This window comes from Chiloscyllium plagiosum, chromosome 39, assembly GCF_004010195.1.
Source record: "Chiloscyllium plagiosum isolate BGI_BamShark_2017 chromosome 39, ASM401019v2, whole genome shotgun sequence".
NCBI classification, from domain to species: Eukaryota; Metazoa; Chordata; class Chondrichthyes; order Orectolobiformes; family Hemiscylliidae; genus Chiloscyllium; species Chiloscyllium plagiosum.
In genome coordinates this window covers 18,222,092-18,237,093 of record NC_057748.1, presented here as the reverse complement: position 1 = coordinate 18,237,093, position 15,002 = coordinate 18,222,092, and the positions used below count along the sequence as shown (strand labels likewise).

The following is a 15,002-nucleotide window of genomic DNA, read 5'->3' as shown; positions in this document are numbered from 1 at the left end:
ATACTAAATGCCTTCTTAACCAGCTTTTTGACATGTGACGCAAATTTCAAAGAACTGTGAACAGAGAGACCTGGGGTCCAGGTACAACACCACAACCCAGGGCCCTACCATTAGCTGTAAAAGTCATGTGCTTGTTTGTCTTACCAAAATGCAATATATCACATTTATCCAAACTAAACCCCACCTGCTACTCCTCAGCCTTCTGGCCCAATTGATCAAGATCCCTTTATAACCTTCAATGTCCACAATACCATCAATTTTAGTGTCATCTGCAAACTAACTAAGCATACCTCCTAAATTCTCATCCAAATAGTTTATGTAAATGATAAACAGTGGACCCAGCATCAATCCTTGCAGAACACTGCTAGTCACAGGTCTCCAGTCTGAAAAACAACCGTCTACCACCATCCTCTTTCTCCTACCATCAAGCCAACTTCGCATCCAATTGGCTGGCTCTCACTGAATCCATTGTGATCTAACCAGTCTACCATGTGGAGCCTTGTCAGAGATCTAACACTCTTTTTAGTCACAGTCTCAAAAAACTCAATCAAGTTTGAGAGAATTTCCCATGCACAAAGTCATACTGACTGTCACTAATGAGTTCTTGCCTCTCCAAACTGCATGTAAATCCTATCTCTCAGAATCCCCTCCAATAACTTACCCACCAAAGAAATGTAATTATTTAGCTAATGTAAATTCCCAAGTCAAACAATAGCCTCATTTGCTGAGTTTACGAAACTGGGAATTAAATAATGGCAAAGAAGTGGAGTGGGGGTGGGGGGTGGAAATATGTTTCAAATGATTTAGAAACAACTAAGAAATGATGTGCCCAATCTTCGTGACACTCATTCACTTTATACTCACCCTGACAGGATTTGCCAGCTTGACAGTGGGTCATATGATTCAGAACATTCTTCATGGTTCGGCAGTGTGGCAAGTTGCAGGGTCGCACCTCACCATTGGCTTGCTCCCGACGCTGGCATTTATGTGCATGTAAGAGCAGAACCAATTGTTGCTGGATGAGTTTTCGTTTCTCTGGATCTGCTGTGGGTGCAGAACCCATTCCCTGTCCTGGAGGCTGCCCTATTCCTCCTTGCTGCACTGAGGACGACTGCTGCGGCTTTAGAAAATAAGAGAGCATGCATTTAATAGAGCACCCTTCCTAACATCAGGATGTCTCAAAGCACTTTACAAGCAAAAATTCACATTCAAAAATAAAATGTAGCCAACGCTGCATTGTAGAACATAACAACCAAACTGCTCAGAGTTAGATCCCACAAGCAGAAATATTTCAGTTTAACTTCCCTTCTCTCACCAGATACCAAAACACAACACATTGAATACTACTTTGAAGTATCAACTATTCAGCTTTACAGCCTCTGCAATAACCAGAGATGAAATGCTACCACTGTGCCAAAATGTACATCGAAAAGAAAATGAGCAAAACCCTGCATACTAAATTTTTAGGGACTATATTTATTTTTAGCAGAAATGTTTTCTATTGGTGCTTTTGTCGAAGCCCTGATAATGGATTTCTTTGCATTTTAGTACTAACTATTAGTCACCAGCTCTTACAAGATTCCCTTCCTTCTAAATAACCATCCTCTTTCTGGATTCCTAATAATACTCACTATATGTACACAGGTGGAATTATCTTTGTTGGCATTATAACCAGAACAATGCTATAACTCACTCAGCAATGTGTGATGGTATAAGATGATTGATGCAAGGAACAGATGTCAAAGTCTTTTGACAGTCATTAAACACATACTAATGCTCACAAGTAGGACAAGTAGTCACAAACTTGTCCCTTAACAAGGCACCAACTTTAAAAATAAACAAACACATTCCTCTCGAGACTATACTTTTGCATTCACTGCTTTCATATTTTGGTCTTATTGCCCTTGCTTAAAAATAAAGTCAACAAGTTAGAAATTAAGGAAGGCAGAATTTGAGATAAGTGAACTCACCAAATTTTGCATCCCAGCAGCACCAGCAGGTTTCTTGTCCATTGTAAACTGAGGCAGACTGTTCCCTAGGCCACCTTTGCTTTGCATCTGCTGCCCAAGTCCACTGGCACCCAGTGTCTGACCAGGGTTCTGTCCGTATGGCTGGCCGTAAGGATTAGGGGTGCCTATCATGCCCATCTATTGATTTAAAAAAGTAAAATGAACTTCTGACACTTAGTATGGAATGCGAGACATTCATCTTGCTTCATTTAGTCTGAAAAGATTAGCTGAAAAGATTATGGTTAATTTAGAGGACAGACTACATGAAATCAAAATGCTTACAAATGATGAATTCTTAAAGTAAACATTTCAAGAACATTTGGAAAACCAAAAAGAAATTAGAAAGTTCAACATGAATGTAAAAGAAAGAATTGATGCAATGTTGGAAACTTTAAAGTCAGGATGACCAAGGAATGCAGAAACTTTCGGTTTAAGTTTGGCTTGGGAAATGAGTGTGCTTAAAGCAGCATTGCAAGCCTTTTCTGGTCAGAAGATGATCTATGGCTCAAAAGGGCATCCAGTGGCAGAAAGCAAATACTACGTTACAAAGCAACATAACACATTCTATAATACAGCTCACGGCCTGAATAAAATTCAGTTAGAGACAAAAACACTGGAGGTGAAACTAGGACTGAAGAAGGATTACACCCAAAACATTTACTTCTTCACCTCCTGATGCTGTTTGGCTTGTTGTGTTCTTTCAGCCTCCTGCTTGAATGAAATTCAAGTTAATTTTGAATGAGTAAACTCATTAGGTGCATTTTCGAACTTTGCTATGAATCAATTTTAAAACCTAATAAATTCTAGAAAGCAAAGCACATTTTCATTTGAACTTGAGGAATTACATCCAACATGTTACATAAAAAGTTCTCAGCGTATCAAGAAAAATCTCATTCCAATTTGCTTCAGTGTTTTAATAGCAATAAACTAAAATCTAACATGATTTTTACAAATGGCCAACTTGTTTGCAATATCTTTGACATTTGTGCAATGCAATTCCATGTTTGATAAATATTATATCCAAAATTTCATTGAACACTCTTATGGTAATAAGGTTACCATGAAGGGCTCCTCTTAGCCTCTCCCCTCATGCGGGGCATGATAATCAAGTTAAACCACCACCAGTCCTCTCTCTAATGACGTAGTAGCCCAATGATCTAGTAAGATTATGACGACTTTTTACAATAATGAGCAAAATAAAATAGCAAGCCTGACAGAAAATGGCTAACAGCCATCATTTACCTTTACCAGAAACATTTCATCTTAGAAGCAAGTGTAGACTCGGTGCGAGGGAGGGAGGAAAGAAATGAATCACTAATTACCATATTTACCCACTTTTCTACCTCCAAATGCACAATTATAAACAAATTTTCAGTGAATCCCAAGCATTACTGTGGACCACTTCAACATTACATAATTGCCTTAGGATCTTATTTATAATGTACACAGCTCAAATGAAACATGTGCAAGCTTTAAAACACTCATTTTAGTCATCGGTTAAACATTGACATGTAGTCACTAACTCCCCATACTCAAAATGCAACTCTAATTTCAGTGCAGATAAGTAAAAAGTAAAGTTGCCATTGTCCTACCAGACCACAGGACAGCTCTCTCATTAAAGAGACACATCTGGTGGTGGTTTAACTGGAGGGTCACCACACTTCATCTCAACCTCTCCCTTTGCTTGAAGAGTCATTCAATAGTTACCTCAGTTTTGTGTGGGAATTGAAATCATGCTGCTGGCATTACTCTGCATCATAAACCAGCCAATTGAGCTAACTGACCCCCAGTGCGTATATGACATTAAATCAAAATCAGTGACCTAGCAATGGTACTCAACTTTGAGGAAGTTATGAATTTATTCCAGTTTACGTTTTACTCTGAAGGTACAATGGTTGTAAAATTTGCTCAAATTAGAGAATAGCTCCCAATGTAAAACTAATATTGCTGGCCACTGATAAGGGCGTGGATATAGGTTTGCTTGCTGAGCTGAAGGTTCATTTCCAGTTGTTTCGTCACCCTACTAGGTAACATCTTCAGTGGGCCTCCAGGCGAAGCACTGCTGATGATTTCTGCTTTCTATTTACAGGTTTGCTTTTCTTTGGGTTGATGATGCCATGTGTTTGTTGAATGCGTTCCGGTTAGAATGCCATGCCTCTAGGGTCGCCTTAACATCCCAACTAGCCAAAAGAATAGCAGAGCACAACGGCCGCAGAATGCTTTGAGAAATGATTAACGATGCCCACAACAGAAATTTTACAACAAAAACCTTTACTCACTCATGCAAGAGACCATGAATGGACAGACACAATACAACAAGCCATAGACATAAGACAGCGACAAACACAGAAAATGAAAAAACTAGACCTGCAGAAAAAAACTAGACAAACTTTTACATAAAGTAACAACACTGACAACACAGAAGCATGGATAAAAAAAAATTTATCTGACCGACCCTTAACAGACAATGAAAAAGCCGTCTTAGTAGGATTAAATTACAACTGCCAGGATGTGGACAAGAAAGATTTCTTAACAGCATTAGACAAAACACTAAAAGACAACCAACTCATAGAAGAAACCCAGCAAACTATCAGACAGGTAGTCGCACCAACATTAAGCAGAAAAAAGGAAACACACTCAATACACAAAGAAAGCAACGGAAAGACTAAAAAAATTGTTATCCTACCTGCAGACAAATATGCTCGACAGTCATTCTAAGTCGAAAAGACTACATTGAGAAAGCAAACGCACTTACAGATACCAACGCTTACCAGCAAGTGGTGATAGACCCAACCCCACAACTAGAGAACCGAATCACAGCCCTACTCAAAAATCTTCAGAAATCTTAAATAAATAAGTTCCAAAAACGAAACCAGACAGATCCAACACACCACGCTTCCATGGATTACCCAAAATTCACAAACCAGGAGCTCCTCACAGACCCATAGTCTCACTACCTGGAACACTTACGGACTGGCCAAGTAGCTACACCAAAAACTAAAACACTTAGTAAAAGACTCACACCACTCCATCCACTCCACTCAAGAATTCTTGAAGACCAAAGACATTAAGATAGAAGAGGATGAAATAATGGTCTCCTTTGATGCAACAGCCCTCTTTACATCAAAAGGAAACACTGACTACACTATTAGAAGACCCAAAGACACATACACCCAACACTAGCTTCATCAGCAAGGACAGCATCGTCAAGCTAGTGGACCTATGCCGTACTACACACTTCACCTTCAACAACAAAACCTACAGACAAACCAATGGAATACCCATGAGATCTCCAATATCAGGGCTCTTAGCAGAGGCAGTAATGCAGAGACTCAAACAAACAGCTCTACCAATTATCCAACCCAAACTTTGGGTCCGCTACGTGGATGACACCTTTGTCGTCACAACGAAACAAATTAGAGGAAACCTTCAAGACCATCAATAATACCCTTACTGGCATAAAATTCACTAGAGGAGGAAAACAACAACAAACTGCCATTCCTAGATGTCACAATACAGCAAACAGCCAATGGGGAACTTCAAACCAGCAACTACAGGAAAACAACACATATGGACCAAATATTGAACTACAGAAGCAATCTTCCCAACACCCACAAATGAAGCTGCATCAGAACATTATTTCAACGAGTCAACACACACTGCAGTACACAGAAACTACGCAGAGCAGAGGAAAATCACTTATACCGTGTACTCAAAAAGAATGAGTACCCAATGAACACAGTCCACCGATTTCTCAGCAACAAATGGGTACACAATGAACACAGTGCACTGATTTCTCAGCAATAAACCCAAACAAGCAGTAAACGCACCCAGAAACCCTAGCCACTCTCCCCTACAAAGACATCTTGGAAATGACTGCCAGACTACTCAGATCTCTTGGCATCACAGTAACCCACAAACACACTAAAACAGCAGCTAATGAACTTGAAAGACCATATACAGACAACAAGCAAAACTAATGTCATTTACAAAATACCGTGCAAGAAGTGTAACAAACACTACATTGGACAAACAGGCAGAAAACTAGCCACCAGGATACATGATCAACTAGCCACAAAACAACATGACCCCCTCTCACTAGCGTCCTTATGTACAGATAAGGAAGGACACCACTTCGACCGAGACAATGCATCCATCCTAGGACACGCACGAGAATTTCTCAAAGCATGGCATTCCAACCGGAACTCTATCAACAAACACATCAAATTAGAAACCATCTACCACCCTGAGAAAAAGAACAGGAAATGACATCACCGCAGGAAATGGAATCACCAAACCAAACTTTTAAACAGAAAGCAGAAATCAGCAGTGCTTTGCCTGGAGGCCCACTGAAGATGTTACCTAGTAGGGTGACAAAACGTCTGGAAGTGAACCTTCCAGTTCAGCAAGTAAGCCTACATGCAGAACTCAACCTGAGCTACAAATCTTCTCAAAACTCACTAAGACCTACAAGGGCCTTCTGGGATAAAATTTACATAACATTGACAGCAAATGAATATTCACTACTATTTCACCTTAATGTTGTATATTTCAAAACAGTCACTTCTGACAAGTTGAAAAGGACAACACACGAGTGTGCATTCATTGGTGTTTTACCCATCTTAAGGCATTTTTGTACCAAACAATTTCCAGCTTCTAGTCTGTTTTTTTTAAGAAACCAGAAAACCAAATTCTTCACAACATATGGACATTTTTAATGCACTTCTGCTGAAAGTAGGCAGAACAGTTTTTTAAAATGCTAATTTAGTAAGAAGCCCATTTTAATAATTCATTAATAAAGAAAGTACACAGTATAGCTGAATTTTCAATCTTGATGTATTGTGGGGAAGCAGTAAAAGCGAGAGAGTAAGTTCACTGGAATATTACGTGCTACCTAGCAACTCTCTGATTTAGGGGTGGATGCCAGAGCTAGTTTTTGGCTATCTAGCCAACTGTTGCATGATGCAAAAAAAAGGAAAGACAGGAATAAGCAAAATCTGAAAACCTAAAGCAATGAACTGACAAGAGAAACTTAAAAGTCAACATCTGTAAAAGAATATGCATAGATCTTTACAGCCACTGAAAACTACTATTCAAACATTTCCACGTTTCTCTTGGTTACTAGTGAGCACAAAGCAAACTAATAAAACTAGAAAGGTATTCAATTTGCAGATTACAAGCTTATGGCACAATTGGGGTACACTGGCAAGACAACAGTATAAAATCCTATTAAAAAATGGCTGCATGTATTGGGATCAAGGCAAAATGCTGCAGAAAATCTAAACCTGAAATGTAAAAAGAAATGCTCAATTAAATAGCAGATTAGGAGGTAGAATTTGTGAAAAGAAAGAGACAACTTTACATTGTCTGGGACCTCTTAGCAAACCTGGAAAGTGTTACAGGTGCAAGCAGGCAAGTGGAAATATGAAGAAAACAAAACAGAAAGTCTGTTATAGTTTGTGATAAGGCAGGATAACAGGACGCAAAAGAAAAAAAAATGGTTCTACAGAGAATTTTGATGGCAATGATCCGAAACTGCTGAACTTAACGTTGAGTAGATGGCTATTAAATGCCTGCATGAACGATGATACATCGTCCCTTGCGTATCTGTTGAGTATTACTGTGACAGCGTAGGAGACAGACGACAGAGAGGTTTAAGATAAAGGAATCCAAATCACAAACAATAAGAACAGGGTCACTTGTGGACTGAGCAGAATTGATGAGTAAGGCAATCTCTACTATATAATCTGTGCTTGGTGCCCCAATGTAACGATCACTGTGTGTAACTAAAATAATACAGCAAGAGTTCAAGTTAATTATATTAAAGTTTTTAAAAACCTATATATTTAGACAACATGACACTTGCACACAAAGGTCAACAAGTAGCAACTGCAAATAATGAAACAACTAGTTAATAATGTTTTGCTGAAGATGATAGAGAATAGAACATAATCCAGCATCCTTAGAGTTCTGCAATGCAGACAGGTCAAATACAGCACTGAGAAAAGATTCTTGATCTGAAACATGAATCATCATCTTCCTCCACAAATGCTTCCACAGCATTTTGTTTTTATTTCAGATACAGCACTCCTTCAGTAGAATAATTTAGATTTTATTACGAATTGAAATATTGGAATGCAACTTGAATTCTCAACCTTCTGAGTCTGGTTACAATGGTGGAGTGTACAGCATTTGGATATTTGTAACAGCTACAGTAATATATACAGTTGTACTCAGAAGTTTATCTCCAACACTTCAGATTTTTCTTATTTGGGGACTGCCCTCTCACTATTTACATCAATATAACGAAGGAGGGTAAAGATGAGTAGCAGAGAGACAGATTTATTATTAAACGATTTAAATTTTGAGCAAATCATACATATTTGTATACCATACAAAGATCGGACCTGTTATCAGGGACAGTTCTTTTCTGAAGCCTTAAAAGTACTTTGTTTTGATGGGGAGGCAAGTCTACGGGCACTAACTATGCTCCAGATCCATAACCAGGCGTATGTTCCGAAGACAACTGATGCAGCAGTTCCTTGCATTTCTACAGCCCAGTTAATAGAGAGAAAAAAAAAACAAAGACACCTCAAAAGACATGAATAGAATAGATGCACAACAAAAGGAGCAAAATTGGGAGTGATCAGAGGTTTGGTCAAAGAGCTGGACTTTAAAAAGTGAAGGGACAGTGAGTCTTAGGCAGGTAATTACATTTAGCACGCTATTCAACAGTGACAGGCTGCAGACATGCCAGATCCTATATATAGGAGAGGAGCTCTTTCTAAAATAGCATATTGAATAACAAGCTGGGTAAGTTGTATTAATTGTCATCCCTCCTTCTGCACATATTCTAAATTAACTCTAAACAGAGTTAACCATCACTTGTTCAATTAACATTGCTGAAGCATGTAAGAAGTCTGATTGAGTCAGAGATGTGAAACAGACCCTTCAGTCCAACCTGTCCATGCGACCAGATATCCCAACCCAATCTATTCCCAACTGCCAGCACCCGGCCCATATTCCTACAAACCCTTCCTATTCATATATCCATCCAAATGCCTCTTATATATCTACCACTTCCAAGGCAGCTCATTGCATACTCGCACCACCCTCTGCGTGGAAAAAGTGGCCCCTTAGGTCTCTTTTACATCTTTCCCCTCTCACCCTAAACCTATGCCCTCTAGTTCTGGATCTAGTTCTGGACTCCCCCACCCCAGGGAAAAGACTTTGTCTATTTACTCTATCCATGCCCCTCAATTTTGAAAACCTCTATAAGGTCACCCCTCAGCCTCCGACACTCCAGGGAACAGCCCCAGCTTGTTCAGCCTCTCCCTGTCGCTCAAATCCGCCAGCCCTGGCAACATCCTTGTAAATCTTTTCTGAACCCTTTCAAGTTTCACAAAATCTTTCCAAAAGGAAGGAGACCAGAATTGCACGCAATATTCCAACAGTGGCCTACCCAATGTCCTGTACAACTGCAAAATAACCTCCCAACTCCTGTACTCAATACTCTGACCAATAAAGCAAAGCATACCAAACACCTTCTTCACTTTTCCTATCTACCTGCAACTCCACATTCAAGGAGCTATGAACCTGCACTCCGAGGTCTCTTTGTTCAGCAACCCTCCCTAGGACCTTACCATTGGCCGAATGGCCTTACTTCCACTCCAATGTCTTATGTTCTTATTAAGTGTATAAGTCCTGCTAAGATTTGCTTTCCAAAATGCTTTCCAATTCCACGCATTTATCTGAATTAAACTCCATCTGCCATTTCTCAGCCCATTGGCCCATCTGGTCCAGATCCTGTTGTAATCAGAGGTAACTCTCTTCGCTGTCCACTACACCTCCAATTTTGGTGTCATCTGCAAACTTACTAACTGTACCTCTTATGCTCGCATCCAAACCATTTATGTAAATGACAAAATGTAGAGGACCCAGCACCGATCCTTGTGGCACTCCTCTGGTCACAGGCCCTCCAGTCTGAAAAAAAATCCTCCACCACCACTCTGTCTTCTACTTTTGAGCCAGTTCTGTATCCAAATGGCTAGTTCTCCCTGTATTCCATGAGATCTAACCTTGCTAATCAGTCTCCCATGGGGAATCATGTCGTTGCTGGAATTGCTATTCAATGTTTTAAAATTATATGTAGTAGTAGCAGCAGTGCCCTTATCAAATCGCCAAATGGCTATTTTATGGAAACAAATTCAAATACTTCGATACATTATCATGATTTGAAGGGGAAACAGACATGCAACATTATGGACAGTTCAAAAGAGTATTGTAAATATTTTCAACGGTAATATTGTAAATGCCTGCATTTTAACACCTGCACATTATGCTCAATGCTGATTATCTCAATGAGGTATTCAGAGTGTGTGAAATTGCTCATCCAAATTTAAACACACTAATATTATGCAATCTACATCAAATTCGATAAAGTGAACTTTTTGAGTAATAAAACATCATTTAGCACAATCACAGAATGTGACATAATTCAGTTTGTAAACTTTACTTTAGGATTTTGGGATCTCTCCAAGGCAACTATTGGCTGACCATCCCAAACTGATCTTGATCTGAGTGATTTGCTAGGCCACGTCAGAGTGCAGTATATATTGCTGCTGTTTACAACTCAAGACACTTACTCCACAGAAATGGCCCATCATATCCACTGGTCAACAAAGATCTGACTACACTAATCCCAACTTCCAGCTCACCCCCCTGGAGATATGACAACACAGTGAATACCCAAATGCTACTTAATTAGTGAGTTTCTAACTCAACCACTCTTTCAAACAGTAAATTCCAGACTCCCACCATCCTGAGTGAAAAACAATTCCCCTCAACTCTCTTCTTACCTTAAATCTATGGCACTTTGCTATTGACAGACAGAGCTAGTAAGGATGGCTATTTATGACGTCTAAAGGCCAATTGCAACAATGGCTTTATGGTTACCATCACCGAGACTAGCTTTCAAATCCAGCTTTTATTAATTGAATTTAAATTCCATAAGTAACTGAGGTGGGATTTGAGCCATTGCTCCTGGAGTACCATAGAGGCCCTTTAATTTCTTGTCCAATGCCATTACCATCATATCATTGTATCCTCTATTTTCTCTAACACAAAGCTCAGAATGATTAGTGAAAACTTATACACTTTCAGAACTTAGGTCTACACTTATCAAAAATAGGGAGGTTAGCAATCCTGGAAGGAAGATTTACGCCTGAAACGTTGATTCTCCTGCTCCTCGGATGCTGCCTGACTGGCTGTGTTTTTCCAGCACCACACTCTTTGAGCACTGCAGATGCTGGAGATCAGAGTCTGCTTCTCCCAGGTTAGAAACTTTTACGATTTTTAAAATCCTTACAGAAACTGCATGCATTTGGATATTGGGCTTGATGGTGGGTCAAAAAATACTTGCTTATTTTTAAAAATCCATGTCCAGGATGCAGTCATTTCTGACAAGATCAGCATTTTGTGCTCATCTCTAACTGCTCTTCGAGGGGGTGAGGAGCTTACATCTTGAACTACTGCATTCTACGAGCAACAGGCAATCTCAACACTTGAAAAATTGACATTTGGACATGGTAACTGGGAAAGAAAAATATCTTTAAAGAAAAGAGCACCCATTTGGGCAATATGGCAGAGTATCAAGAGGACTGTAGAATTTTACTTCAGTACATTGAATAAGCAATTTAAAAAAAGGAAAATTAGTGTAGTTGTGTGATAATTAGCTTCCTAAATTCAATCTTTACAAGGTCACCCAAAATTCTGTCACCTCACACCAAGTCTCGTTCCTCTGAGGTCACAAGTCGCCTCCTGACTGACCAATGTCTTATCCATAACTTTAAATCTAAGTTCTTGTGCTTCCCTATCTTTGTAACTCTCCTTCAGCTCCACAACCCTCTGAGATCTCTATACTCCTCCAATTCTGGCTTCTTTAATTCCCAATTTTAACTGCTTCACTGTTGCTATGAGGAGAGGATGGACAAACTTGAATTGCTCTCATTGGAGGTTGAGGGGCATAGAAAATTATGACAGGCATGGATAGGGTGGACCAAGGTGGAAATGTCAAATACTAGAAGACACATTTGTTTGGCGCGGGGGGGGGGGGGGGGCACAAGTTTAAAGTAAATATGAAAGGCAAATTTTGTTTCTACAAAGAGGGTGGTAGGGGCCTGAAATGAACTGCCAGGGTGGGGGGGTAGAAGCAAATACGCTAGCAATGTTTAAGAGGCATTTAGACACAGACAGGGAATACAGGGATATGCACCATGTGCAGGCAATTAGGATCAGTTTAGAATAGCCTCATGGTCAGCACAAATACAGCAGATTGAAGGGTGTGACTGTGTGCTGTACTGTTCTATGTTCATGAAGTTTAACTTATTGAAAATTTTAAAAACGGTGACAACAGTTACAATTATACACTGGCTCCAGATGATCAGTTTAAAGGTTTGCATAATATTACTTGAGGGAGATAATAACTGAAGCTACAAGCTAATACAGCATTATTTGGTCATTTGTCATCAAATACCTAAATCTGAGATTATTAATGAAAACTATAAATGTTTAAAAGCAGTCTTTTATTAACCTATTTACCACTGGTACTTGCTGCTGTTACACATTATAATTTGTGCATGCTGTAACTCGCATACTATGCTGCGTGAGCATGTGCTGGTATTAGGATTTCAACATAATTCTTAAGATATCGTGAAGAAACTTTCCAACCTGTAATTGAGAATGATAGCACAGAGTATTGCAAAAATAGAATGCAATTTTTGATACTATTTGTAGAATTCCTAGTGTACTAACAAATTAAGTGCTGTTAAAAGCTTATCAAAAATATTTCCAAACTATTCCTATTCATTTTAACATACATTTTATTTTTTAAATAACCAATGAAGTGAACATGATTAGGAAATGGGAAGGGAGAGAGAGAAAATAAAAAGACAACATTTCTTTGGACTACATGGACAACAGATGGTACCTGCACCTCCACGTAAGAACAAAGGAGGAGAACCCCTCTCACTAAGCTCAGCAGCCAACAGCCATGCTAATCCCAGCCCCAGATTCATGCACAGCCACTCAACTGCAAGAGAGTTGCTCTGCCCAGGGCATACTTTCATTGTTTAAAGAGATTCTGTCCCTTAGGAACCAACAACAGAATAAAGCTATGTTTCATCATTTTACACGATAGTTGCTACAAATTCACTGAGTAGTATGCACACAAGCAGTCCTCATTCCCTTTGTGCCCTTCAAAAGCAAACAAAGAGGTCAAAGAAATACACAAAAGCCAAACTTTTCCCTTTTATTTGAAGATGATCAGCATCCAATTAGTTTTCAGCTATAATGAATTTAACATTTGGCAGAGTTCAGCTAAAAGATAAAATAAGTAGAAGAGCCTGGAAGTTAAGGTGTTATTAATATTTCAAATTATAATACTTAGTCTGACATTTAGAAGACAGATGTCTGAATCACATCATGTAAGTTCAAAACATTTTAACAAGAACCCACACTCAATTTAGCAAATTTAAATAAATGCTTCCTTGATGAAGATTAATATATTCAAAATCCAAAACATTCTTACAGACAAGACACTAAAGTGACAACTGGATAGCATCAACCAAACTTATGACCTGTATTGTTGAAGATAAATTTCCTAGGAGAAAGTGAGGACTGCAGATGCTGGAGACCAGAGTTGAAAAATGTGGTGCTGGAAAAACACAGCAGGCCAGGCAGCATCCGAGGAGCAGGAGAATCGACGTTACGGGCATAAGCCTTTCTTCAGGAAATTTCCTGAAGAAGGGCTTATGCCCGAAACGTCGATTCTCCTGCTCCTCGGATGCTGCCTGGCCTGCTGTGTTTTTCCAGCACCACATTTTTCAACAAAGATAAATTTCCTGTCAAACGAAATCAGCTTTTATGTTGCTCATCAACATGTCCACAGACCATCCTGTCATGATATCCAAAAAAATGGATACACCAGAGGTGAAGAGCGAGTTCTGCAATTTTCATACTATATTTTCAAACCCTATTGACAAATACGATTGTGAAAAATCTGCACTATTTACAAAAACAAACAATATCTCCCAAAGACTGCTATTTCACAGTAATCTGAGCACTAAGAACTATGGAAACAAGTACTAGTCCAATGATCTAGCTGCATTTTAAATCTAGAATTAGACATGAAGGATGGGCAAGGTATTGATGGGTTGTAGTATCACAACACAAGGCATTCATTTAAATAGTAGGAACAAGATTTAAGAGATTGAAATAACATCTCTACCAGCTTCTTTTTTTTTAGCTTTGACTGTATCAAGTGAAATATATTGTACTCATTTTCCTATCTGTCCACAATGCATATTGCATCGCTAAGAAGTAGTACTACTAATAACTCCAGCTTCCAAATATTTTTTTTAAAACAAAGTCCCTGATTTTTAGGAGGAGTCAATTTATGCAGATTAAGAATCTAATTTTATCTATTTTATTTATTCACATTTCATCTTTTTTAAACTTCTATTAATCTTTGATTAAAACAAAACTATAGTAAATGAAAATCACTTTTGAATAATTTCACTGGTCAGAAGTCACTGTGTAACTTTTCAATTTTCATATCGCATCTTCTGGGTGGCATGGTGGCTCAGTGGTTAGCACTGCTGCCTCACAGCACCAAGGACACTTGTTCGATTCCAGCCTTGGGTGACTGTCAGTGTGGAATTTGCACATTCTCCCTGTGTCTGCATGGGTTTCCTCCAGGTGCTCTGGCTTCCTCCCACAATCCAAAGATGTGCAAGTCAGGTGAATTGGCCAAGCTAAATTGGTGAATTGGGTTACTCTTCAGAGGGTTGGTGTGGACTGGTTGGGCTGAAGGGCCTGTTTCTACACTATTCAACATTAGATTAGATTCAATTCCCTATAAAGTCCAACTTTATCAGAATGATGCTGTGACATTGGAAATACTCATTCCGGGTAAATAATACGCCTTAAATGCTA

General features: G+C 39.1%; 1 protein-coding gene across 1 annotated transcript in view; it reads right to left on the bottom strand.

Moving 5' to 3' along the window:
• The window catches only part of LOC122542299 (histone acetyltransferase p300-like), a 118,682-nt gene that overhangs the window by 65,046 nt on the left and 38,634 nt on the right, over positions 1-15,002 (bottom strand). The window contains exons 3-4 of the mRNA XM_043679907.1: positions 1,971-2,147; positions 865-1,120 (exon numbers count right to left, since the gene is read on the bottom strand). Of these exons, the coding sequence (XP_043535842.1) occupies positions 865-1,120; positions 1,971-2,147 (433 nt within the window). The remainder of the gene's footprint in view (positions 1-864; positions 1,121-1,970; positions 2,148-15,002) is intronic.